Source organism: Pan troglodytes, chromosome 20, assembly GCF_028858775.2.
Source record: "Pan troglodytes isolate AG18354 chromosome 20, NHGRI_mPanTro3-v2.0_pri, whole genome shotgun sequence".
NCBI classification, from domain to species: Eukaryota; Metazoa; Chordata; class Mammalia; order Primates; family Hominidae; genus Pan; species Pan troglodytes.
The window spans coordinates 56161838-56189631 of NC_072418.2; the positions used below are offsets into that span (position 1 = coordinate 56161838).

The 27794-nt window shown below is 44.9% G+C and overlaps 1 protein-coding gene and 1 pseudogene across 3 annotated transcripts; both read left to right on the top strand.

Annotated features, from left to right (window-relative positions):
• The first annotated feature begins 634 nt into the window (after positions 1–634).
• Positions 635–22092, top strand: ZNF845 (zinc finger protein 845). Of its 3 annotated transcripts, XM_016934296.3 has the most exons (5): positions 648–710; positions 7750–7851; positions 8161–8248; positions 12882–13008; positions 18173–22092. In XM_016934296.3, exons 3-5 carry the CDS (start codon positions 8234–8236, stop codon positions 20941–20943), a joined length of 2913 nt encoding a protein of 970 aa, XP_016789785.2. In that variant the 5' UTR covers positions 648–710; positions 7750–7851; positions 8161–8233; the 3' UTR covers positions 20944–22092. The 3 variants fall into 3 exon arrangements, with proteins under 3 accessions (XP_016789784.2, XP_016789785.2, XP_054528539.1); XM_016934295.3 differs by lacking the exon at positions 7750–7851 and having other exon boundaries at positions 635–710; XM_054672564.2 differs by lacking the exons at positions 648–710; positions 7750–7851; positions 8161–8248 and adding an exon at positions 8332–8634.
• LOC129137956 (putative zinc finger protein 137) lies at positions 20948–26236 on the top strand (annotated as a pseudogene).
• Positions 26237–27794: the final 1558 nt, after the last annotated feature.

The window sequence follows — 27794 nt, forward strand, 5'->3', positions numbered from 1 at the left end:
TTTATTTAAAGAAATTTTTAAAAAGGAGAGAGAGAGAGACGAGGAAGGGAGCGCTGCCGGAGGAGGTGTTACTTTGTCGCCCAGGCTAACTTGGACCCCCCGGCTCAGCGATCCTCCTGCCACTGCTTCCTGAGTAGCTGGGACCTCAGGCTTTCGCCCCGCGCCCGCATCTCTGCTGTGTTTAAGCAGCAGGTGGTGACCTCACTCCTCCCTGGCCTGAGCACTCCGTCCCGCATCCCAGGGGGAGGCCCTAGGGAAGTCTCTGAAGCTGAGGACAGAGTGGACTCTCCTTTCCCAGTGAATGGAGAATAGAAAGGGAGAGGATTTCTATTCTGTTCTGTGGGCCGTCAGTATGAAATCGTATGTTCCGCCCAGGCAGGGCTTTGCATTTCACATTCTAGTTTGCATCCCCGTTTCAGACAATTCCAGGGCTTTTGAATCATGCCTCAGCCTTCCTGTCCGGTCTCGCCTCCAAAGCTCGAAAACAAGAGGCGCTGGGAGCGAGGTTGAGAGACGCACAGGTCCCGCCCCGGCCCCGCCTTCTGCCAATTCTAAAGGGGAAGGTCTCTCCGCTTCGCGCCCCGCCCCTACCTCGCTCAGGCCCCGCCTACCTCCCCGCGGGTCCCGCCCAGGCCTGGCTTCTGTCCTGCGCGCGCAGATTCGCGCAAACCCGGAAGCGGATCGCATGGAGTGATGGTCCCACCGCAGCGGTGAGTTTTGCTCTGTGTTGTGTTAAGTCTGTGCTTCCCAAGTCCCCGGCGCTTCTGTACCTGGGACGTGGGGTCCCCATAGACCTGGAAATTCTCACCCGTCTTCCTTCACCTAGAGCAAATTTAGACGTCCTCGTGAGAGTCCAGGGGTCGCTTCCTTTTGGTTTTAAAGTCGCCCTGAGGATGGTCCCTTCCCGAATCTTTCTGCTACAGGGCAATGTATACACTTCCCATCGCGTAGTTTTCCTGCTCAAAACCTTTTTCTGACTCCTCCCGACCCGCACTTTTTAAAGTCCTTACCGCCAGGCGGATTCCCGCCCTTGGCGCCTCCCAGTCTTGTCTTAAGGCGCCGTCGCCCCCCACCTCCCTCCTCGTTCCAGGCCCTTATGCTCCCCAGGTCTCCCCACCGCAGTCACCGCTTACCCTGAGCCCGCGTTGGGGAGGTGCCCGGGGCTGTCCTATGACACCGGGTGTTCTTGCCTGCCCTGCACCAGCCCCTGGAAAATGCGCTCCTCCGGGATGCAGGCGTCTTACTCCAAAGCCCTCCTGTGATTGTGTTGGCCAAAGGGATCAGGAGACTGAGAGAGAGAGAGCAGTAGAAAACCTGAGACAGAGAAAAGAAGAATGAGAAAGACCATAACAGATGGCAAAGTAGAGGATGAGTGAGGGATTTGCCAAGAGAGAGCAAAAATGAAAAAAACAAAACAAAACAAAAAACAGCAGGAGGAGCAGATCCCAGGGAAAAAGAAAAGAAAACAAGAGCTAGAGAGAGAAGGGGAGAATGAGAGAGATGTACAGAATTAGGGAGGGAAGCACAGTAATGAAGAAAGGGGGGCTGGGCGCAGTGGCTCACGCCTGTAATCCCAGCACTTTAGGAGACTGGGGCAGAGGGATTGCTTGAGTCCAGGAGTTCAAGACCAGCCTAGGCAAAATAGTGAGGCCCCCCATCTCTGTCAAAAAAAAAAAAAATTTAACCGGGCGTGATGGTGCACACCTGTAATCCCAGCTGCTCTGGAGGCTGAGGCAGGAGGATCACTTGAGCCCAGGAGGTCCAGGCTGCAGTGAGCAGGGATCATGCCACTGCACTCCAGCCTGGTCAACACAGCAGACCTTGTCTCAAAAGATTAAAAGGGGTGGGGGACTTTGGGTTCAGATGAGTGGGTGAGTTCATTGGATATGATTAGTTGTGACATGTTGTCTTCTGTGTATATAATCTAATAACTTAGAACTTGTTTAAATTATACAGATGATATTGAGAATTTTTAAATTCCTATCTATAAGACACATACATTCTGTAAATCTTGGCATTAGAGGTCAGCTTCCACTTGGAATCCCTATTCAGCCAGAGGGTAGTGACTTAATTCAATTGTGAGAGCCTCTCTTCCCTCTTCCCATGGTGAGGTAGGAAATGGGGCAGTGAAGTGGGAGAAAAAAAATCACTTTCTGTTATTATGTAATAATTTTAATTTAATTAATTAATTTATATTTTGAGACAAGGTCTGGCTCTGTCGCCCAGGCTGGGGTGCAGTGGTGTGATCTCCTCTCACTGCAGCCTCGACCTCCTAGGCTCAAGCGATCCTCCTGCCTCAGCCTCCTGAGTAGCTGGGACCACAGGCGTGAGCCACCAAGTCCGGCTAGGTTTTGTATTATTTTTTTTGTGTGTGTGAAATGGGGTTTCACTGTTTCCCAGGCACTGTTTCACTGTCTCAATTCTGGCCTCAAAGGATCGTCCTGCCTTGGCCTCCCAAATTACTGGGATTACAGGTGGAATTACAGAGAGGAGCCACCGTGCCTGGCCTACATAGTTGTTTTTTGTTTCTTGTTTTTGTTTTTGTTTTTTTTGAGATGGAATCTCACTCTTGTCCAGGATGGAGTGCAGTGGCACAATCTCGGCTCACTGCAATTTCCGCTTCCCAGGTTCAGACTGATTCTACTGCCTCAGCCTCCCAAGTAGCTGGGATTACAGGCATGAGCCACCGCATCCAGCTAATTTTGTGTTTTTAGTAGAGACGGGGTTTCTCCATGTTGGTCAGGCTGGTCTCAAACTCCCAACCTCAGATGATCCACCCGCCTTGGCCCCCCAAATGCTGGGATTACAGGCATGAGCCACCATGCCCGGCCCATAGTACTTTTTAAAAGGGACATCAGGGCGTGGTGGCTCATGCCTGTAATCCCAGCACTTTGGGAGGCGGAGGCAGGTGGATCACAAGGATCACAAGGTCAGGAATTCAAGACCAGCATGACCAACATGGTGAAATCCCATTGCTCCTAAAAATTCAAAAATTAGTTGGGCATGGTGGCATGCACCTCTAATTCCAGCTACTTAGGAGGCTGAGGCAGGAGAATCACTTGAACCCAGGAGGCGGAGGTTGCAGTGAGCCAAGATTGCGCCACTGCATTCCATCCTGGGCGAGAGCGAGACTCCATCTCAAAAAAAAAAAAAAGGAACATCAAAGCTGGGCGTGGTGGCTCATGCCTGTAATCCCAGCACTTCGGGAGCCAATCACCTAAGGTCAGTAGTTTGAGATCATTCTGGCCAACATGGTGAAACCCTGTGTCTAGTAAAAATACTAAAAAGGTAAGCTGGGCGTGGTGGCGTGCATCTGTAGTTCCAGCTGCTCGGGAGGCTGAGGCATGAGAATCACATGAACTTGGGGGGTAGAGGTTGCAGTGAACCGAAATGGTACCACTGCACTGCAGCCTGGAGGGCAGAGCGAGGCTTCATCTCAAAAAAACAAACACCACCACCAAAAAATGAAAGCAAAAGGGACATCAAAAGTGCTTTTGTTCTCGTTGTGTAACATATTTTCTTTTTTTTCTTTCTGGTTCCTCTTCCTTCCTTCCTTTTTTTTTTTTTTTTTTGCAGTTTTACTTTGAGATAAATCTTAGTTTTAAATATTTCTTTTTTAATACATAATCACTTCTGAAAGATGCATTTGCAGCATCCTATAACCAGCTCACATCATTCAGTTATTTTCCCGTTGACATCTGAATTTGTTGGATTTTTAAAAAAACAATTTCCAAATAGTTTCTGTTTGAAATTAGTTGCGTCCAGTTCAGATCGAGGTCTGCATGCTTTCTAGTCTTTATTATTTATTGGCAACTTTTAACATCAAAATGTAGTTTAACCAGTTAGCCTGTTTTTCAGTTTTCTTTCCTTATGTCATTTGTTAAAATCTTGAGCTGTGAGCTATTAAGTGCATGTTTCCCTCAAGGCCCTCTGGTCCATGTGGACAAATGTTGAAAGCCCAACTCCTCACTGTGGCTCCATAGCCCTGTGTCCAGGGACCCTGCCAGTGTGCCACCTCCTCCTGGGAGCTTGCCTTCATCGCATGACTCTCTCTGCCCCAGTCATATTTGCTTTTCTCTTTTCCCAAACACTAAAACCCTTCCTGTCTCAGGTTGCTGTCCCTGCTCTTACCCTGTGTCCCTAAATGATCACGGCCCTGTGCCTTTCTTCTCCTTCAGGTCTAGGCTCAGAGATGTCTCCCATGCCCTCCCACCCCCATCTGAAGTTCCCTCTGCCCGTCAGTCTCTATCACGTTACTCAGATTTTATTATCTCTGCATCAGTCACATCAGAAACACTCTTTTTATTTATTTATTTATTTTTTAGACAGAGTCTCACTCTACCGTCCAGGCTGTGAGTGTAGTCTCGTGACCTTCTCTCCCTGCAACCTCTGTCTTCTAGGTTCAAGCAATTCTTCTGCCTCACCCTTGCAAGCAGCTGAAATTAAATGTGTGTGCCACCACAGCCGGCTAATTTTTGTATTTTAATTTAAATTAAATTAAATTTAATTTTGAGTTTCAATCTGTCTCCCAGGCTGGAGTGCAGTGGCGTAATCATGGTTCACTGCAACCTCCTCCTCCCGGGTTAAAGTGATTCTCCTGCCTCAGCCTCCTGAGTAGCTGGGATTACAGAGTCGCACCAAGCCCAGCTACTTTTTGTATTTTTACTAGAGATGGAGTTTCACCATCTTGGTCAGGCTGGTCTCGAACTCCAGACCTCAAGTAATCCACCTGCCTTGGCCTCCTAGAGTGCTAGGGTTCAGGCATGAGCCACTGCGCCTGCCCCAATTTTTGTATTTTTAGTAGAGACAGGGTTTCCACCTTGTTGGCCAGGCTTATCTCAAACTCATGACCTCAGCTGATCCATCTGCCTAGGCCTACCCGTGTGCTGGGATTACAGGCAAGAGCCACAGTGCCCGCCCAGAGATGCCTTTCTGCATGGATTATTTTGAGTGTTTTGTGTCTCCCTTCTTTGGAGGATGCACAGTTCCCATCTTGGCCACAGGACAACTGCAGCACCTACTCTGGGGTTGTGGTTCAGATGCTGAGGCGTCCTCAGGGAAGACTCAGGGCCTGGGGCAAGTGTGAGGATGGTCCCACATTTCTTCTGGAAATTTCAACTCTAATTGATCTGAACTTCCTGTGGCTATTTATTTCAGTCAAAATAAGAGGAGAAGGCCTCACTAAGGTCAGAAAGCCCTACAGACCAGACCCTGTGTCCTCAGGCAGTGCCGAGGCATCCCCATTTTTGTCATCTGTGTCACTGCCTCACTCCAGCTCCCGAGTCTCCGTGCTCTGCACATCACCAGGACCCAGTTTGGCCATTATGGGCAGGGACTTTGCCACCAGTAGGTGATGCGCTCAGAGTCAAGGGTCCTGGATTCCCTTCAGGAAGGGTGGGGAGAAGGTCAGGGACCTGAGGGGCATGAAGGACACACTCCTACACAACTAGTTCTGTTCTGGAGGAGCTGGAGGCTCCGTGACTTCAGGAAAGATTCTTCCAAGAATCAGAGTGCAAACAGCACAGTGAACTGCAGCCCGAAGGCCACCTCCTCCTGCCAGGCCAGTGGCGATGACGCTCTACTGGCTTTTCCTTGCCTGTCACAACACGTGAGCATATACACACACACACACACTCTCACACACTCACACTCCCACACTCCCACACACACAGTCACAAGGCAGCTGGGGAGTCGAAGGTCAAGATGCTATAATGTAAATGTGTGGCCGTGTGTGGTGGCTCACGCCTGTAGTCCTACAGCTTTGGGAGGCTAAGGCAGGCAGATGATGAAGTCAGGAGTTCGAGACCAGCCTGGCCAACATAGTGAAATCCCATCTCTACTAAAAAAAAAAAAAAAGAAAGAAAGAAAGAAAGAAAATGAGCCAGGCATGGTGATGCACATCTGTAATCCCAGCTACTCAGGAAACTGAAGCAGGAGAATGGCTTTAACCCGGGAGGCAGAGGTTGCAGTGAGCCGAGATCGCGCCATTGCACTACAGCATGGTGACAGAGCAAGACTCCATCTCTAAATAAATAAATAAATGTGCTATAATGTAAATGTGGAGCACAAATATTTTTTCCACAAAGAGGGGCCACTGGTTCCTGGGAAGGGAGTTTGAGGGTTATAGCCCTGGTCATGGCCAGAAGACTTAGGAACTGGAGGAAGGAAAAGCTGTATTTATCCTCACAGGATGCCCCTGTGAACAGATGGGCTGATCTAATGGAGTGACATTTAGAAAAAGGGGTTTTTCTCTCCACCCAGCACACACCGTCACCTACCCTATGCACAGTCCTTCCTTTCCCGTTGTCTTCTCTAGAATGACAGAGTTGATGCTTCCCCAGGTGGGCGTCTGAGGGAGGGGAGTGGTTTCTCTGCCTGTCCTTGATCCCCTCCCTCAAGTCTTCCACCTTCCTGTCCGCTGTTCTGTTCTGACGCTCATTGCCTGCAATTCTATCAGTTTGCACCATCCCAAGACCAACTAAGACCCAAGGATTTGAGTCTGGGAATATTTAAGCCAATGTCATTGCCAAGTCAGAAGTCTTAGACCCCAGGAATTTTTCTTCATTGAGAGTCTGGGCAGCCAGGAAGCCTCTCCTCTTTCTGCAGAGTTTAGGTCAACCAGGACCCTGGCACGTGTGAGACCCCAGAGGGGGCATACTAGTATCACTCAGTCATTCTCATTCATTCACTCACTCAGTAGCTATGAAGCTATAGTATATGCCAGGGGACACAAATAGAGGTGCTGTCTGTGCCAGGGATCAAAATGTTAAACCAACAGACTATCCTTCCCTGCTTTATCCAGGTTATTTTTCATTTTTATTTATTTGAGGTGGAGTCTCACTCTGTCACCCAGGCTGAAGTGCAGTGGTGCGATCTTGGCTCACTGCAACCTCCACCCTCTGGGTTCAAGCGATTCTCGTGCGTCAGCCTCCCAAGTAGCTGGGACTACAGGCACACGCCACCATGCCTGGCTAATTATTTGTTTATTTATTTTGAGACAGAGTTTTGCTCTTGTGTCCCAGGCTGGAGTGCAGTGCCGTGATCTTGGCTCACTGCAACCTCTGCCTCTGGAGTTTAAGCGATTCTCATGCCTCAGCCTCCTGAGCAGTGGCGATTACAGGCGTGTGCTACCACGCCCAGCTAATTTTTGTATTTTTGGTAGAGACAGGGTTTCACCATGTTGGCCAGGCTGGTTTCGAACTTCTGACGTCAAGTGATCTGTCCGCTTTGGCCTCCCAACGTGCTGGGATTGCAGGTGTGAGCCACTGTGCCCAGCCTCATCTCGTGGCTTTAAACTTTACCCCCATGGCCCCATGGCCCCTGCAGACCTCTCCCCTGAACGCTACAGTCCTGTGTCCAGTTGACTCCTTAACTCTCTGCTGGGAGGATGAACAGGCATCTCCACCTTCATGTGTCCAAAGGTGACTTCCCAAACTTCCGTAAACGCATTCCCCCATGCTCCTGCCCTTCTCAGATGAGGGTGACCTTGTGCTTCCTAGGATATCGCTAAAATCTCAGCATGCTTTTAAAATGTAAAGGATAATTACATTATTTGTAAGGGTTTTAATTTGTAATATAAAGAAAAAATTACATGTTTCCTCACAATGGGTGAAGAAATTCATCATTTTAAAAATTCTTTGGAGGTGTGGGAGAAAAATGTTAGAAGACCTCGGTCCTGCCTGATCTGCCCTCCCAAGACCTCTCTGACCTCATCTGTTTCCCGTGTCCTCCTCCCTCCCTCTGCTCCAGCCATGCAGGCGTCTTTCCTGTTCCTGGGCCGAGGTTGCTCCTGCCTCAAGGCGTTCATGTGGGCTGTCCCTCTGCTGGAACTCGCTGGCCCCTCAGCTGCAGGTGCAAACACCCCTCCTTCCCCAGGTCTCTGTTCTGATATCACCTTCTCAGTGGGGACTTCTGTGACCCACCTCCCATTTCACACTCCAGCTACACCCTCACCCCCTCCTCTGGTCCATATTGGCTGCTCTGCATGCTTCTTTCTGTTTTTTCACCTTCCACTGCCTGTAGGAGTTTCTCGTCCCTGGTACAGTGGGCAGCAGAGGGGACCATATTTCCTCAGGGTGAGGTCTCCTTTGTATGTTTCATTGTGTTAACGGAGGGGGTGTGTTGATTCTGAGCAATAAACAACATATTTTTAACATTCAGGATTGGCTTCTAAAGACTCTTGGTACGTGAGGAAGAAACCCAGAAGAGGAAGAGGAAAGCAAAGGAGTCAGGGATGGCTCTTCCTCAGGTGAGATGATATTCTTGGTGGATTGCTCTGTCTCCTTCCTTTCAGAAACGTTGGGCCTTGGAGTTGGGTATCTTCTCTGAGTCTGAAGCATCCTCTGCCTGACAGGTTTGCTCACACTCACCCATGCCTTCCCTCAGTCCCTCTCATCTCGCTTAGGTTCCATCTCTTGTGACACAGTGACATCAACTTGGGAAGAGGCCGCACTGGGCATGGTCCTGGGAAGGGCTCACACCCAGACATGGATGGAGACGGGGTGAGGGTCCCATGGTGTCAGTGCTGTTGGGCAGCAGGGATTGTTCAGGGGCCACATCTGGATGCACTGTCAGCTCTCTGTGAACCAGGATTGGAGCAGCTGCCAATGGAAGTCATGTATTCATGTGCACAAAGTAGGTGGTAAATTCTAGGAAAGGAGACCAATAAGGGGAAATGTTTTCTGCCTGATTTTATGCTACATTTTTAGGTAATGCAGTGAGTTACTGTGTTTCTGACTCCAAATATCTTACTAATTAGAATGGAAAGTTCATACCGACGGCCAGGTGCAGTGGCTCACGCCGGTAATTCCAGCACTTTGGGAGGCCGAGGCGGGCGGATCACAAGGTCAGGAGATCGAGACCATCCTGGCTAACATGGTGAAACCCTGACTCTACTAAAAATACCAAAAATTAGCCAGGCGTGGTGGCGGGCGCCTGTGGTCCCAGCTACTCGGGAGGCTGAGGCAGGAGAATGGTGTGAACCCGGGAGGCAGAGGTTGCAGTGAGCCAAAATCGTGCCACTGCACTCCAACCTGGGCGGTACAGTGAGACTCCGTCTCAAAAAAAAAAAAAAAAAAAAAGTTCATACAGATATGAATGATAGAAGGTGTTTTATTCCATCATTAGTTTAAGAATAGGAAATCAACCTGAACAATAGCAGGAGATTCATTAAACCATTCTTAGCACATTAAGCTCATGGAGACTGTGGTGTTACTGCGGAGAGGCTCGTGAAACAGGTGTTTTCAGGAAAAATGGTTATAATTTTTCTCAAATATGGGAGCAGTACTTCATTTTTATCCAAGAGGATGGTGCCATATTCTCATTCCACCTATTATTATTTTTATATTATTATAATATTATTATATTTTAAATATACAAAGTCTTGCTCTGTTGCCCAGGCTGAAGTGCAGTGGCGTGATCTTGGCTCACGGCAACCTCCACCTCCCGGGTTCAAGAGATTCTCCTGCCTCAGCCTCCCGAGTATCTGGGATTATAGGCAGGCACCACCACACCCGGATAATTTAGTTGCATTTTTATTAGTGACGGGCTATCACCATGTTGGCCAGGCTGGTCTCAAACTCCTGACCTAAGGTGATCTGCCTGCCTCAGCCTCCCAGAGTGCTGGGATTACAGGCACGAGCCGTGCCCAGCCCCACCAATTATCATTAAATATATATTTTTACATGTAAACATCACATGATATATGTATCTGTTTTCTGGTAAAACTCCAAGGAAAGCTGCAGCTTAGACCCATTGCCATAAAGCATCTCTTTTCCCTGTCACGTCCTCCACCCTCCTTCCAGCCTCATTGTGGAGCCGCTACTGTCAGTTCTGTGCCATGGGTCAGAGCAAGTCTCCCGCGTCTGTATTTCTGCATCGTTATGAGACTTTAGAAAAAAATCCTGCGGTACATTTAAAAAATATATATTTATGGTTTTACTTTAGGTTTGGGGCTCCATGTTCAGGTTTGTTACATAGGTAAAGTAGGGTCATCAGGGTTTGTTGTACAGATTATTTCATCACTCTGGTATTAATCCCCGTATCCAATAGTTATTTATTTATTTATTTATTTTTTGAGACTGAGTTTTGCTCTTGTTGCCCCCGCTGGAGTATAATGGCATGATCTCGGCTCACTGCAACCACTGCCTCCCAGGTTCAGGCGATTCTCCTGCCTCAGCCTCCCGAGTAGGTGACATTACAGGTGCCTGCCACCACTCCTGGCTAGTTTTTGTATTCTTACTAGAGACAGGGTTTCACCATGTTGGCCAGGCTGGTCTTGAACTCCTGACCTCAGGTTTTCCACCCACCTTGGCCTCCCAAAGTGCTGGGATTACAAGCCTGATCCACCGCGCCCAGCCCCCAATAGTTATTTTTTTCTAGTCTTCTCCTTCCTCCCCTCCTCCACCCTCAAGTAGACGCCAGTGTCTGTTGTTTTCTTCTTTGTGTTCCAGTAAATATTTTACTTTGACATTTGATCCTACTGGTTGTGAAAATTTACATGTTGTCATGTTAGTTAACATGGCTAGCTTGCCCTTTGACATCTGCATTAGAAATTGACTGGATGACCTGTGTGTTCTTTGCAATTTTTCCCTGTATAAAGAGTGCCATAGTGGCTGCCTCTGTGCACGCCTGCGTTACTACAGATATCTGAAGATTCCTCCAGGTCAGGCAGTTGAAAGGGTGATTGCTTCTTCTAGGATAGGGCATTCCCTGTTTTCTTAGATCTGACAAGATTCCCCGCTGCCCCCACCTGCCAATGTATCCTCTTCTACCAAGATGTGATTCTTCTTAAGTTAAACAAAACTTGCCACTTTTTATATTTTTAAAACCTTTCTATATATGCACACCCACCTACACAAGTATACACACACATATGCATATACATACATATATACACACACGTATATATTTTGAGCATCTTTTATTTTTTGAATATCTGGGGGAAATGACAATCCTTTGTATTAACATCTAGTTTTTTGTGAGTCTGTGTAGGTTTTATTATTTTGTGGACATATGTATATATAAAATGGATTTTCATACTTTGAGTAATCTAGTTTTCATGTATTTTCTTTTATTTTGAGACTGGGTGTCACTGTGCTGCTGAGGCTGGAGCACAGTGGCGCGATCTTAGCTCACTGTAATCTCCACCCTCAGGCTCAAACCATCCTTCTACCTCAGGCTCCCAAGTAGCTGGAACCACAGGTGCCTGCCACCATGCCCGGCTGATTTTTTTTTTTTTTTAGATGGAGTCTCTGTTACCCAGGCTGGAGTGCAATGGTGAGATTTAGGATCACTGCAACCTCTGCCTCCTGGGATCAAGCAATTCTGCAACAGCCTCCTGGGTAACTGGGACAACAGGCATGTGCCACTGTGCCAGGCTGGATTTTAGTTTTCTGATCCTGATCTTTCACTGCGGACGTTGTCGTCTCTGAAGACATCACTCATACCCTGTCTCATCTAGATACTGAATGTCACTTGCATTGTCAGTAAAAGTTTCTGGGCCAGGCACGGTGGATCACGCCTGTAATCCTAGCACTTTGAGAGGCTGAGGCAGGCAGATCATGAAGTCAGGAGTTTGAGACCAGCCTGGCCAATATGGTGAAACCCCGTTTCTACTAAAAATACAAAAATTAGCTAAGAATAGTGGTGCATGCTAGGAATCCCAGCTACTCAGGAGACTGAGGCAGGAGAATCACTTGATCCTGGGAGGTGGAGGTTGCAGTGAACTGAGATGGCACCTTTGCATTCCAGCCTGGGTGACAGAGCGAGACTCTGTCTCAAAAAGAAAAAAAAAGTTTCTAACATTTCTATAATGAGAACCCTACATTGATTTTTATTTTATTTTATTTATTTTATTTTATTTTACTTTATTTTATTTTACTTTATTTTACTTAATTTATTTTATTTTACTTTATTTTATTTTACTTTATTTTATTTTACTTTATTTTATTTTACTTTATTTTATTTTACTTTATTTTATTTTATATTTATTTTATTTTATTTTAGTTTAGTTTAGTTTATTTTGGGATGGAGTTTCACTCTTGTTGCCCATGCTGGAGTGTAATGGCGCAATCTCAGCTCACCACAACCTCCGCCTCCCTGCTTCAAGCAATTCTCCTTCCTCAGCCTCCCAGGTAGCTGGGATTACAGGCATGTGCCACAACGCCTGGATGATTTTTGTATTTTTTCTTTTTTAGTAGAAACGGGATTTCTCCATGTTGGTCAGGCAAGTCTTGAGCTCCCGACTTCAGGTGATCTGCCTGCCTCAGCTTCCCAAAATGCTGAAATTATAAGCATGAGGCACTGTGCCCGGCTCCTGCATTGATTTCTTTTGTGTGTATTTTTAGTATTATCCACAAACATCAGAAATTCATACTGAGAGGGTATTGTGACCTCTTCAAAAGGTATAATAAGGCCGGGTGTGGTGGCTCATGCCTGTAATCTCAGCACTTTGCGAGGCCGAGGCAGGTGGATCACGAGGTCAGGAGTTCGAGATCAGCCTGACCAATATGGTGAAACTCCGTCTCTACTAAAAATACAAAAATTAGCCAGGCGCGGTGGCACCAGCCTGTAATTCCAGCTACTCATGAGGCTGAGGCAAGAGAATTGCTTGAACCTGGGAGGCAGAGGTTGCTGTGAGCTGAGATCGTGCCACTGCACTCCGGCCTGGGTGACAGAGCGAGACTCCGTCTCAAAAAAAAAAAAAAAGAAGTGTAATAAAACACAACTCAGAAGACAAAATGTGGTGAAGAATCCCTTACTTGGATTTGTCAGAACATTCACTACAATTAAATCCATGCTTTCCCCTCTCCTCTTCTCATTTCCTGTAAAGATAAGAACTCCTCCCATAACCATTTCCTTAAAATGTGTTTTCATTTCAGGGTCTATTGACATTCAGGGACGTGGCCATAGAATTCTCTCAGGAGGAGTGGAAATGCCTGGACCCTGCTCAGAGGACTTTATACAGGGACGTGATGCTGGAGAATTATAGGAACCTGGTCTCCCTGGGTGAGGATAACTTCCCTCCAGAAGTGGGGATGTGCCCTTGTGTATCTTTGTATTTTCTCTTTTTTTTAGATACAGTGTCTTGCTCTGTCACCCAGGGTGGAGTGCAATGGTGTGATCATGGCTCACTGCAATCTTGAATTCCTGGGCTCAAGTGATTGGCCCACCTCAGCCTCCCCCGGTAGCTGGTACAGGTGCATGCAACCATGCCGGGCTACTTTTTTAGTTTTTTTTTTTTTTTTTTTTTGTAGTTGTTGTTTTTGTTTTTGTTTACAAACAAGGTCTTCCTGTGTTGCTGAAGCTGGTCTTGGTCTCCTGGGCTCAAGAGATCCTCCTTGGCCTCCTGAGTAGCTGGGATTACAGGTGCCAACCACCATACCTAATTATTGGTTTTTATTTTTTAAATTGTAGCGTATGTGTGTCCTTAGGGCTTATATGAGTTTTCTTTGGACAACATGTAGTTGATTCCTGTTGATTGAGCCAGTCTTTGCCTTCTGAATGCAGAGTTAAATATTTACATTTGAAGTATTACTGATGGAGAAGACCTTACCGTTGTGTTTTTGTTTCATATTATCTGTATCTCTTGTAGGTTTTTTTGGTTATTCATTTCTCATTTATTACTTTTTGCGTTTAATAGCTTTTTTGTGTAGACATGCTTTGACTCCCTTCTTATTGACTTTTGTTTATGATGGAGTCTCACTCTGTCGCCAAGGCAGCAGTGCCGTGTGTGATCTTGGCTCACCGCAGCCGGCTTCGCCTCTCGTGCTCAAAAAATTCTTGTGCCCCAGTGGCTCATGCCTGTAATCCCAGCACTTTGGGAGGCCGAGGCAGGCAAATCACCTGAGGTCAGGAGTTCAAAACCAGCCTGGCTAGCATGGCGAAATTCTGTCTCTACTAAAAATACAAAAATTAGCCAGACACGATGGTGGGTGCCTATAATCTCAGTTACTCAGGAGGCTGACGCAGGAGAGTTGCTTGAACCCGGGAGGCGGAGGTTGCAGTGAACCAAGATCATGCCACTGCACTAGAGTCTGAGAGACAGAGCGACACTCTGTCTCAAAAAAATATTTTCATCACCTGCAAAAACTATTCTTTCTCCACTAGAACTCTTTGTTCTTTATGTTAGAATTATTTCTGTGTGTGTTGCATTTTCAATATCACGTACAGTGTTTTCTCATGCTGTTTTCCTCTAAATAATAGGAAAGTTGTGTTATGAAGAAAAGGTACACTTATACAAGTTTCTGTGTCTATCCTTTTATTTGCTTATTTATTTATTTATTTGACGAAGTTTTGTTCTGTCGCCCAGGCTGGAGTGCAATGGCACAATCTCAGGTCACTGCAACCTCCGACTTCTGGGTTTAAGTGATTCTCCTGCCTCAGTTTTCCGAGTAGCTGGGATTACAGGCCTGTGCCACCATGCCTGGCTAATTTTGTATTTTTAGTAGAGACAGGGTTTCTCCTTGTTGGTCAGACTGGTCTCGAACTTCTGCCCTCGGGTGGTGATCCGCTTGCCTCGGCCTCTTAAAGTGCTGGGATTACAGGTGTGAACCACCGCGCCCAGCCTATCTGTCTTTTTATTTACCTTTACTGGAGAACTTTTTGTATATTTGTGGGTTGGAGTTACTCTTTAGACTTCTTTCATTTCTTTCTTTCTTTTTTTTTTGAGAAGGAGTCTGTTGCCCAGGCTGGAGTGCAGTGGCGCAATCTTGGCTAACTCCAACCTCTGCCTCCCAGGTTCAAGTGATTCTCCTGCCTCAGTCTCCCAAGCAGCTGGGACTACAGGCACGTGCCACCACACCCGGCTGTTTTTTTTTTTTTTCTGTAGAGATGGGGTTTCACCGTGTTAGCCAGAAAGGTGCTGAAAGGATGGTGCTGATCTCCTGATCTTGTGATCCTCCTGCCTCAGCCTCCCAAAGTGCTGAGATTACAGGCATGAACCACCGTGCCCAGCCAGCCTCAAAGTTTTTAAAACATGTTATTGTTATTAGATTGGCTTCAAGTATTGCAATAGTACAGTCTCTAAACTTCCTTTGTTTAATAAGATTTGTCAGCCTTCGGTGATGTTGATGATGAGATGCTCCTGTTCCTGTCTCAGTCATTTCACTGTCCTCTCAGAAATAGATTAGACTGGCCAGCCGAGGTGGCTCACACCTCTAATCCCAGCAGTTTGGGAGGCAGAGGTGAGTGGATCACTTGAAGTCAGGAGTTTGAAACCAGTCTGGCCAACATGGTGAAACATGAAATCTACTAAATACAAAAAATTGGCCAAGTGACCCCACAGACTCACGCCTGTAATCCCAGTTCTTTGGGATGCTGAGACGGGCGGATCACCTGAGTTAAGGAGTTTGAGGCCACCCTGGCCAACATGGTGAAACCCCGTCTCCACTAAAAATACAAAAATTAGCTGGGCATGGTGGTGGGCACCTGTTATCCCAAGTAACTCGGGAGGCTGAGGCAGGAGAATCACTTGAACCCGGGAGGTGGAGGTTGCAGTGAGCTGACATTGTGCCACTTCACTCCATCCCGGGTGACAGAGTGAGACTCCGGGCTGAGGCGGGAGAATCTCTTGAGGCAGGAGAATCATGCCACTACACTACAGCCTGGGTGATAGAGCGTGACTCAATCTCAAAAACAAACAAAAAAGGTAGTAGCTTAAACTGGGAGGCTTACGGCACAGACATTTATTTCTCATGAATTTGGAAAGTGGGAAATCCAAGAGCAAGGTGCCAGCCAAATTGGTTCCTGGTGAGAGCCTTCTTCATGGTTTAGCCCAGCCATCTTCCTGCCGTGTCCTGACATGGTGGAAACAGGAACAGGAAACGAGCTCTTTAATATCTCTTTTTATAAAAGCACTAGTCCTATTCATGAGTAGTCAACACCCATGACCAAATTCTCTCAAAGGCCCCATCTGCAGGAACATCCTATTGGAGAATAAGAACTTTGAACTTGGCTTTTGGCCAATAAGAACATTCAGACCAGGGAGCCTGCATCATCTTGTTAATGTTTTTATTGTGCAATTTGTTATATACAATGTTTTCTCTGATCTCAGTTTATAAATTTTCCCAGTACACATTCTATGTTTTATATTAGTGCATAGTGAACTAGATAACTAAGGCCAATGCTTATATATGGAATTGCTGTATTGCCTGGCTGTTTCATAAATGTAGTTGTGACATCGTAGTTGCACCTTCTGACATTGTTAGTCAATTTTTTTTTTTTTTTTTTTGAGACAGAGTCTCACCCTCTCACCCAGGCTGGAGTGCAGTGATGCGATCTCGTCTCACTGCAACCTCCACCGCCTGGGTTCAAACGATTCTCCTGCCTCAGCCTCCCGAGTAGTTGGGATTACAGGCTCCCGCCACCATGCCCAGCTAATTTTTTTTGCATTTTTAGTAGAGTTAGGGTTTCACCATATTGGCCAGGCTGCTCTTGAACTCCTGACCTTGTATCCACCTGCCTTGGACTCCCAAAGTGCTGGGATTACAGGCATGAACCACAGCGCCCAGCCGTTAGTCACTTCTTGTTCCTTATAATGCTGTGTGTTTTTTTGACCTCATACATCAGAAGGTAATGATCTTAACATGTATTTCAGTTCTTATATTGTATGCTGCTGGTAAGTAGAAATTGTGGCTTTTTTTCTGTTTTTTGTTTTTGTTTTTGTTTTGAGACAGAGTGGCGCGATCTTGGCTCACTGCAAGCTCCACCTCCTGGGTTGATGCCATTCTCCTGCCTCAGCCTCCTGAGCAGCTGGGACTACTGCCACCCGCCATCACACCCGGCTAATTTTTTTTTTTTATTTTTAGTAGAGATGGGGTTTCACCTTGTTAGCTAGGATGGTCTCGATCTCCTGACCTCATGATCTGCCCGCCTCAGCCTCCCAAAGTGTTGGGATTACAGGCGTGATCCACCGTGCCCGGCTGTGGCTTTTTTCTTAATAGGAAATTGTTTAGAATTCTGCAGGCTGTATAAATGTACTTATTATTTGCTTGCTGATTTTATGGGTTACGTTATTTTACTAATTAATTTTTATGATTTTACATAAGGCTTTTCAGTATGTGGTATGCAATATAACTGACACAGTCCACTCGTTAATGTCACAAAGTGCTGCCCGGCACTATGGCTCACACCTATAATCCCAGGAGTTTGGGAGGCTCAGGCGGCTAAATTGCTTGAGTCCAAAGTTCGAGGCCAGCCTGTCCAACATGGTGAAACCCCATCTCTACTAAAAATACAAAAATTGGCCAAGCATGGTGAGGCATGCCTTTAATCCCAGCTACTCAGGAGGCTGAAGCAGGAGAATGGCTTGAACCCAGCAGGCGGAGGTTACAGTGAGACAAGATTGGGCCATTGCACTCCAGCCTGTTGTGACGGAGCAAGATTTCATCTCAAAAATATAAAAATACAAACAATTTCTTAAAATGTCACAACTTGCCTTTTCTGCATGAATATAAGTAATTTTATAACAGTTATTCAGAAAAATATTGTATTAACTTTTTGATTTTTTTTTTGAGATGGACTCTCACTTTGTCACCCAGGCTGAAGTACAGTGGTGCAATCTCAGCTCACTGCAACCTCTGCCTCTTGGGCTCAAGCAATTCTTGTGCCTCAGCCTCCTGAGTAGCTGGGAGTACAGGCATGGGCCACCACGCCTTGCTTAATTTTGTAATGTTTTCTTATCTTCTATGATTGCTTGACAATACAGAATTTCCATTGATTTTGGTTATCCTTACATGAGCTTGTTGTGGATTATTTACCAATATAGTATATTGTGTGGTCTTTTAGCATTTATTTGTATATAGCAAATATGCTGTAAATATGAAGAATATATGCTTTTCTCCTCATTGATGTGACAGTGATATGTTTTTTGCAAAGTCTTATACACTTTAGGGTCACAGTGGAAAAATACTCCTTACTTTAGGCTTATATACATTTGTGCGCTGTCAGCGTTTTGACATGATATTGGAAATAGGCTTCCATAGAAATGATTTCAAGTACATGTAATCGCCCTTTATTTATTGAAGAATCTTACCCTTTTGCGTTCCTAAACTTTCAAGATTATGTTTGGGAAGTTTAAAATAAGTATTGTTTTTAGTGTCACATTTACACATTTCAGTATTATTTGCCATCTGTACTTAAGTGGAAACCTATTGGTGTTTATATTTTCTAGATATCTCTTCCAAATGCATGATGAAGGAGTTCTCATCAACAGCACAGGGCAATACAGAAGTGATCCACACAGGGACATTGCAAAGACATGAACGTCATCACATTGGAGATTTTTGCTTCCAGGAAATGGAGAAAGATATTCATGATTTTGAGTTTCAGTGGAAAGAAGATGAAAGAAATAGCCATGAAGCACCCATGACAGAAATCAAACAGTTGACAGGTAGTACAAACCGACATGATCAAAGGCATGCTGGAAACAAGCCTATTAAAGATCAGCTTGGATCAAGCTTTCATTCGCATCTGCCTGAACTCCACGTATATCAGACCGAAGGGAAAATTGGTAATCAAGTTGAGAAGTCTATCAATAGTGCTTCGTTGGTTTCAACATCCCAAAGAATTTCTTGTAGGCCTAAAACCCACATTTCTAATAACTATGGGAATAATTTCCTGAATTCTTCATTACTCACACAAAAGCAGGAAGTACACATGAGAGAAAAATCTTTCCAATGTAATGAGAGTGGCAAAGCCTTTAGTTATAGCTCAGTCTTAAGGAAACATCAGATAATCCATTTAGGAGCGAAACAATATAAATGTGATGTGTGTGGCAAGGTCTTTAATCAAAAGCGATACCTTGCATGTCATCGTAGATGTCACACTGGCAAGAAACCTTACAAGCGTAATGATTGTGGCAAGACCTTCAGTCAGGAGTTAACCCTTACATGCCATCATAGACTTCATACTGGAGAGAAACATTACAAGTGCAGTGAGTGTGGCAAGACCTTCAGTCGAAATTCAGCCCTTGTAATTCATAAGGCAGTTCATACTGGAGAGAAATCTTACAAGTGTAATGAATGTGGCAAGACCTTCAGTCAAACGTCATACCTTGTATACCATCGTAGACTTCATACTGGAGAGAAACCTTACAAATGTGAAGAATGTGACAAAGCTTTCAGTTTCAAATCAAACCTTGAAAGACATAGGAAAATTCATACTGGAGAGAAACCTTACAAGTGTAATGAGTGCAGCAGGACCTTTAGTCGGAAGTCATCCCTTACACGCCATCGTAGACTTCATACTGGAGAGAAACCTTATAAGTGTAATGATTGTGGCAAGACCTTCAGTCAGATGTCATCCCTTGTATACCATCGTAGACTTCATACTGGAGAGAAACCTTACAAATGTGAAGAATGTGATGAAGCTTTCAGTTTCAAATCGAACCTTGAAAGACATAGGAGAATTCACACTGGAGAGAAACCATACAAGTGTAATGAGTGTGGCAAGGCCTTTAGTCAGACATCATCCCTTGTATACCATCGTAGACTTCATACTGGAGAGAAACCTTACAAATGTGAAGAATGTGATGAAGCTTTCAGTTTCAAATCAAACCTTGAAAGACATAGGATAATTCATACTGGAGAGAAACTTTACAAGTGTAATGAGTGTGGCAAGACCTTTAGTCGGAAGTCATCCCTTACACGCCATCGTAGACTTCATACTGGAGAGAAACCTTACCAGTGTAATGAGTGTGGCAAAGCCTTTCGTGGGCAGTCAGCACTTATTTACCATCAAGCAATCCATGGTATAGGGAAACTTTACAAATGTAATGATTGTCACCAAGTCTTTAGTAATGCTACAACCATTGCAAATCATTGGAGAATCCATAATGAAGAGAGATCGTACAAGTGTAATAGATGTGGCAAATTTTTCAGACATCGTTCATACCTTGCAGTTCATTGGCGAACTCATAGTGGAGAGAAACCTTACAAATGTGAAGAATGTGATGAAGCTTTCAGTTTCAAATCAAACCTTCAAAGACATAGGAGAATTCATACTGGAGAGAAACCTTACAGGTGTAATGAATGTGGCAAGACCTTTAGTCGGAAGTCATACCTTACATGCCATCGTAGACTTCATACTGGAGAGAAACCTTACAAGTGTAATGAGTGTGGCAAGACCTTCGGTCGAAATTCAGCCCTTATAATTCACAAGGCAATTCATACTGGAGAGAAACCTTACAAGTGTAATGAGTGTGGCAAGGCCTTCAGTCAGAAGTCATCCCTTACATGCCATCTTAGACTTCATACTGGAGAGAAACCTTACAAATGTGAAGAATGTGACAAAGTTTTCAGTCGCAAATCAAGCCTTGAAAAACACAGGAGAATTCATACTGGAGAGAAACCATACAAATGTAAGGTTTGTGACAAAGCTTTTGGGCGTGATTCACACCTGGCACAACATACTAGAATTCACACTGGAGAGAAACCTTACAAGTGTAATGAATGTGGCAAGAACTTCCGTCACAATTCAGCCCTTGCAATTCATAAGGCAATTCATAGTGGAGAGAAACCTTACAAGTGTAATGAGTGTGGCAAGACCTTCCGTCACAATTCAGCCCTTGAAATTCATAAGGCAATTCATACTGGAGAAAAACCTTACAAGTGTAGTGAATGTGGCAAGGTTTTTAATCGGAAAGCAAACCTTTCACGTCATCATAGACTTCATACTGGAGAGAAACCTTACAAGTGTAATAAATGTGGTAAGGTTTTTAATCAACAAGCACACCTTGCATGTCATCATAGAATTCATACTGGAGAGAAACCTTACAAGTGTAATGAGTGTGGCAAAACCTTCCGTCACAATTCAGTCCTTGTAATTCATAAGACAATTCATACTGGAGAGAAACCTTACAAGTGTAATGAATGTGGCAAGGTTTTTAATCGAAAAGCAAAACTTGCACGTCATCATAGAATTCATACTGGAAAGAAACATTAGAAATATGAAGAATGTGACAAAGTTTACAGTTGTAAATCAAGTCTTGAAAGACAGGAGAATTCATACTGGAGAGAAAGCTTACAAATGTAAGAGTTTGTGACAAGAATCTTGGGCGTGATTCACACCTGGCCCAACAAACTAGAAGTCACACTGGAGAGAAACCTTACAAGCGTACTGAGTGTGGCAAAGCCTTTAGTGGGCAGTCAACACTTATTCACCATCAGGCAATCCATGGTATAGGGAAACTTTACTAATGTAATGATTATCACAAAGTCTTCAGTAACACTACAACCATTTCAAATCATTGGAGAATCCATAATGAGAGATTTTGAAAGTGTAATAAATGTGGCAAATTTTTCAGACGTTGTTCATACCTTGCAGTTCATCGGTGAACTCATGCTGGAGAGAAACCTTACAAATGTCATGATTGTGGCAAGGTCTTCAGTCTAGCTTCATCTTATGCAAAACAAGAGAATTCATACAGGAGACAAACTTCACAAGTATGATGATTGCAGCAAAGCCTTTACTTCACGTTCACACCTAATTAGACATCAGAGAATCCATACTGGACAGAAATCTTACAAATGTCATGATTGTGGCAAGGTCTTCAGTCTAGCTTCATCTTATGCAAAACAAGAGAATTCATACAGGAGACAAACTTCACAAGTATGATGATTGCAGCAAAGCCTTTACTTCACGTTCACACCTAATTAGACATCAGAGAATCCATACTGGACAGAAATCTTACAAATGTCATCAGTGTGGCAAGGTCTTCAGTCTGAGATCACCCCTTAAGGAACATCAGAAAATTCATTTTTGAGATGATTGTTCCAAATGCAATGAGTATAGCAAACCATCAAGCATTAATTGGCATTAGAGTCAATTCAGCATTGACTTGAGTTTGAATTGACTTAACATTGAGTTCAAGCATTAATTGACATTAAAGTGTTTATGTTAAGAAGATTGGGCCAGGCGGGGTGGCTCACGCCTGTAATCCCAGCACTTTGGGAGGCCAAGACCAATAGATCACTTGAGGTCAGGAGTTTGAGACCAGACTGGCCAACAGACATGAGTCACTTTTACCACCCTGTATTTTGTTTCTTTAATAAAAACTGTTACGGGTTTTTATGGGTATCTGTTGAATCTAAATCACATTTGTTTGTGTAATCATTCAACAATATTAAGACTTCCAATCCATCAATATGGGTTGTATGTCTATTTAGTTTTTTTGATCAATGTAGATTTCAAGGTACAAGCTTCTCACTGCCTTAATTCAGTTTAAGTATTAAGTTTCATAGCAAATTGAAGTGTGTTCATAAGTTTCTTTAAACATTATTTATTGTTAATGTAAGGAAATTCAACTAATTTTGGGTGCTGATTTTGTATTCTGCAAATACACTGAGTGCGTTTATTAGTATCAGTAAAATCTTGGTTGATTCTTTGTGATTTTCTTTCTTTTTTTTTTGAGACAGTCTCACTCTGTTACCCAGGCTCTTTTCTTTTTTTTTGAGAAGGAGTCTCACTCTTGTCACTTGGACTGGAGTACAATGGCACGATCTTGGCTCACTGCAGCCTCTGCCTTTCGGGTTCAAGTGATTCTCCTGCCTCAGCCTACCGACTAACTGAGATTACAGGTGCCTGCCACCATGTCCGTATAATTTTTTTGTATTTTTAGTAGAGACGGGGTTTCACCATGTTGACCAGGTTTTTCTTGAACTCCTGACTTCTGGTGATCCGCCCCCATCAGCTTCCCAAAGTGCTGGGATTACGGGTGTGAGCCACCGCACCCAGCCAGTGATTTTCTATATAGAATGTCATATCATCTACAAAGAAATAATTTTTTTTTTGAGACAATGTCTCTCTCTGTCGCCAGGCTAGAGTGCCGTGGAATGATCTTTGCTCACCACAACCTCTGTCTCCCGCATCCAAGCAATTCTCCTGTCTCAGCCTCCTGAGTAGCTGGGACTACAGGCGCATGTCGCCACACCTGGCTAATTTATTTTTTTTATTTTAGTAAAGATGGGGTTTCACCATGTTGGCCCAGATGGTGGGCCAACATGGTGAGAACCTTGAAGAGAACTTGAAAGAATCTCCTATGTTAGATCTCCTAACCTCATTATCCGCCCACTTCAGACTTGCAAATTGCTGGGATTATGGGTGTGAGCCATGAGCCCGGCCCCAACAAATATAATTTTACTTCTGTCTTTCTGATTTGGATGAGTTTTATTTCTTTTGCTATTTAATTGCTCTGCCTAGGACAGCCAGTATTTATTGAATATCAGGGGTGAGAGCATTCTTGCATCATGTGATATCCTACAGGAAAACCATTCCATTTTCCTTCATTGGTTATTTCAGCTGTGGTCATTTCATGGATGGTTTTTATATTTTTGAGGTAAAACTCTACCTATATTGTTTAGGATTTTTATGAAGAATGAATATTGAGTTCTGTGAAATGCTTTTTCTCTATCTATTGAGATAATGTGTTTTTTATCTGTCATTCTGTGCAAGTTTGTATCCCATTGATTTGAGTATGTTGAACCATCCTTGCATCCCATGAATAGGTAGCACTTGGATATTTACAATCCCTTTTTATATCCTCTTGAATACAGTTTGCTAGTATAAGGGTCTTCAAGAAGTTCATGGAAAAATACATATTATGAAAAATTTGTGCATAAGTTTCACACTTTTTGTACCAAAATAAACCAGTATAAACTTGTTATAACGTCTGAACAGGCTCTAGTTTGAGGCACTCAGAAGGATAAGACGTCAGTTTGAAAAGAACCTCTATCACAGCAATACAAATTCTGTTAAATTTAAAACAAGAAGAAACATCAAATTTACGATGAGACCAGATGCAGTGGCTCAGGCCTGTAATCCCAGCGGTTTTAGAGGCCCAGGCAGGTGGGTGACGTGAGCCTAGGGATTCAAGACCATCCTGGGCGACGTAGGGGACCTCTTCTCTGCTAAAAGTAAAAAAAGTCAGCCAGGTGTGGTGGTGCACTGCTGTGGTCCCAGCTACTCTGGGCGCTGAAGTGGGAGGATCAGTTGAAGCACGGATTTTGAGGCTGAAGTGAGCCCTGATCTCACCACTGCACTCCAGCCTGGGTGACAGAGCTAGACCCTGTCTCAAACAAGCAAATAAATGAGAGGCATAATTCCTCCTTTGAGAATAAAGGAAAAGATTTCCCTTCCTTTTGTCTCTTTTCTCAGGACATTTATTTAGAAAATTTGTAAATGAGGCCGGGCGCGGTGGCTTACGCCTGTAATCCCAGCACTTTGGGAGGCCAGGGCGGGCGGATCACGAGGTCAGGAGATCGAGACCATCCTGGCTAACTCGGTGAAACCCTGTCTCTACTAAAAATACAAAAAATTAGCTGGGCGAGGTGGTGGGCACCTGTAGTCACAGCTACTCGGGAGGTTGAGGCAGGAGAATGGCGTGAACCCAGTGGGGCGGAGCCTGCAGTGAGCCGAGATCGCGCCACTGCACTCCAGCCTGGGCGACAGCGAGACTCCGTCTCAAAAAAAAAAAAAAAAGGAAAATTTGTAAATGTATTTTCTCTGTCTTCAGAAGTGGTATTTTTTAGAAACAATAAAACTTGTTTTCATCTTAGTGGTGATCCAGGGGTGTTTTTCTAAAGGACTTGGGAGTTCTGTCTTTGAAATGCCAACAACAAAAAAGATAGTACATCTATCTCAGTAGTAAATTAAGTAATTCAAAATGAAGCTGGGTGCGGTGCCTCACGCACTTTGGGACAGTGAGGCAGGTGGATCACCTGAGGTCAGGAGTTCGAGACCAGCATGACCAACGTGGTAAAACCCCATCTCTGAGATACAAAGGAGGTTGCAGTGAGTGGAGGTTGCACCACTGCACTCCAGCCTGGGCAACAAGAGTGAAACTACTTCTCAAAAGAAAAAAAAATCAAGTAATTCCAATTTAAAGCTGTTGGACCTTTAAATAATCCTACTTTTTTTTTTTTTTTTTTGAGATGGAGTACCCCTCTGCATCACAGGCTGGAGTGTGGTGGCCTAATGTCAGCTCACTGCAACCTCCACCTCCCGGGTTCAGGTGAATCTCCTGCCTCAGCCTCCCGAGTAGCTGGTATTACAGGCATGCGCCACCACGCCCAACTAATTTCTGTATCTCTAGAAGAGATGGGATTTTGCCATGTTGGTCAGCTTGGTCTCCAACTCCAGACCTCAAGAAAGTGATCCGTCCACCTTGACCTCACAAAGTGCTGGATTACAGGCATGAGCCACTGCCTCCGGCCTCTTCTTCTTTTTTTTTTTGAGGTGGAGTTTCTCTTGTTGCCCAGGCTGAAGTGAAATGATGCTATCTCAGCTCACTGCAATTTCTGCTTCCCAGGTTCAAGCAATTATCCTACCTCAGCCTAAACCTACCAAAATCAAAGTGGCTAGGAGAGTGACCTGTGGTCGTCCTCACTGCTACACCCCCACCAGCTCCATGACAGTTTAAAAATGCCATGGCAACGTCAGAAAGCTACGCTATATGGTCTGAAAAGGGGAAGCATGAATAATTCACCCCTTGTTTAGTAGATCATTAAGAACTAGGTGGTGACCTCACTCATCCCTGGCCCGCGCACTTTGTCCCGCATCCCAGGCGGTGGCCCTAGGGAAGTCTCCGGAGCTGAGCACAGGGTGGACTCTCCCTCCCGAGTGAATGAGGAATAGGGAGAGGATTTCTACTCTGTTCTGTGGGCCGTCAGCATAAAATTGCTCTTTCCACCCAGGCAGAGATTTGCATTTTACATTCTAGTTTGCATCCCCGTTTCAGGCAATTCCAGGGCTTTTGAGTTATGCTTCAGCATCCCGGGCGGGTCTTGCCTCCAAAACCTGGAAAACACAGGCTGCAGAGCGAGGCGGAGCAAATTGTAGGCCCCGCCCTGCCCCGCCCCGGGGATCCCTGCCCCGCCCCGGGGATCCCTGCCCCGCCCCGGGGATCCGTGCCCCGCCCCGGGGATCCCTGCCCCGCCGGCCACTTATCCACTTCCGTGCCACGCGTGCCACGCCCCTTGCCCTTCGCGCCCCGCCCTTCCTCGCCCGGGCCCCGCCCACCTTATCAGGGTTCCTCCCAGGCCTGGCTCCTGTCCTGCGCAGATTCGCACAGACACGGAAGTGGATCACCTCAGTGAAGGTCACACTGCAGCGCGTGAGTTTCGCTCTGTCTCTAGTTACGTCGGCCCTTCGCAGGCCCCTGGCTCTGCTATACTTGGGACGTGGGGTCCCCAGAGACCTGGAAATTCCCACCCCCTTTTCTCCAAATAGAGCATATTGAGACTTCCCTGTGAGAGTCTGCCGGTCGCTTCCTTTTGGGGTTTTTTTTTGCAGAGACAGAGTCTCACTCTGTCGCCCAGGCTAGAGTGCAGTGGCGCAATCTTGGCTCACCATGACCTCTGCAGCCCAGGTTCAAGCAATTCTCCTGCCTCAGCCTCCTGAGTAGCCAGGATTACAGGCACCTGCCACTGTACCTGGATAATTTTTGTAGTTTTTGGTATAGACAGGGTTTCACCATCTTGGCCAGGCTGGTCTTGAACTCCTTGTCAGGCCTCTGAGCCCAAGCTAAGCCATCGTATCCCCTGTGACCTGCACGTATACATCCAGATGGCCTGAAGCAACTGAAGATCCACAAAAAAGTGAAAATAACCGGTTCCTGCCTTAACTGATGACATTACCTTGTGACATTCCTTCTCCTGGACAATGAGTCTTAGAAGCTCCCCACTGAGTAAAAGGATATTAACCCCAGAGGCAACAAAAGAAATTAAATTAGTGGAAGAAAAAATTCAGTCAGCACAAATAAATAGATCCCTTAGTCTCACTCCAACTTTTGATTTTTGCTACTGCACATTCTCCAACAGGCATCATTGTTCAAAATACTGATCTTGTGGAGTGGTCATTCCTTCCTCACAGTACAATTAAGACTTTTACATTGTACTTGGATCAAATAGCTACATTAATTGGTCAGAAAAGGTTATGAATAGTAAAATTGTGTGGAAATGACCCAGACAAAATAGTTGTGCCTTTAAACAAGGAACAGGTTAGACTAGTCTTTATCAATTCTGGTGCATGGCAGGTTAGTCTTGCTAATTTTGTGGGAATGATTGATAATCATTACCCGAAAACAAAAATCTTCCAGTTTTTAAAATTGACTACTTGGATCTTACCTAAAATTACCATACATAAACCTTTAGAAAATGCTCTAACAGTATTTACTGATGGTTCCAGCAATGGAAAAGTGGCTTACACAGGGCCAAAACAGCGAGTCATCAAAACTCAATATCAATCGGCTCAAAGAGCAGAGTTGGTTGCAGTCATTACAGTGTTACAAGACTTTGATCAACTTATTAATATTGTATCAGATTCTGCATATGTAGTGCAGGCTACAAGGGATATTGAAACAGCTCTAATTAAATGTAGCATGGATGATCAGTTAAACCAGCAGTTCAATTTATTACAACAAACTGTAAAAAAAAAAAGAAATTTCCCATTTTATGTTACTCATATTCGAGCACACACTAATTTGCCAGGGCCTTTAACTAAAGCAAATGAACAAGCTGACTTACTGGTACCATCTGCATTCATAAAAGCACAAGAACTTCATGCTTTGACTCATGTAAATGCAGCAGGATTAAAAAACAAATTTCATGCTGTAGGGTCCAGCCCCATAGGGTCGGTGGGTCTCTCCCCATGTGCAGAGATGAGAGAGTGTAGAAATAAAGACACAAGACAAAGAGATAAAAGGCAGCTGGGCCCGGGGGACCACTACCACCAATGCGCGGAGACCAGTAGTGGCCCCGAATGTCTGGCTGCGCTGTTATTTATTGGATACAAAGCAA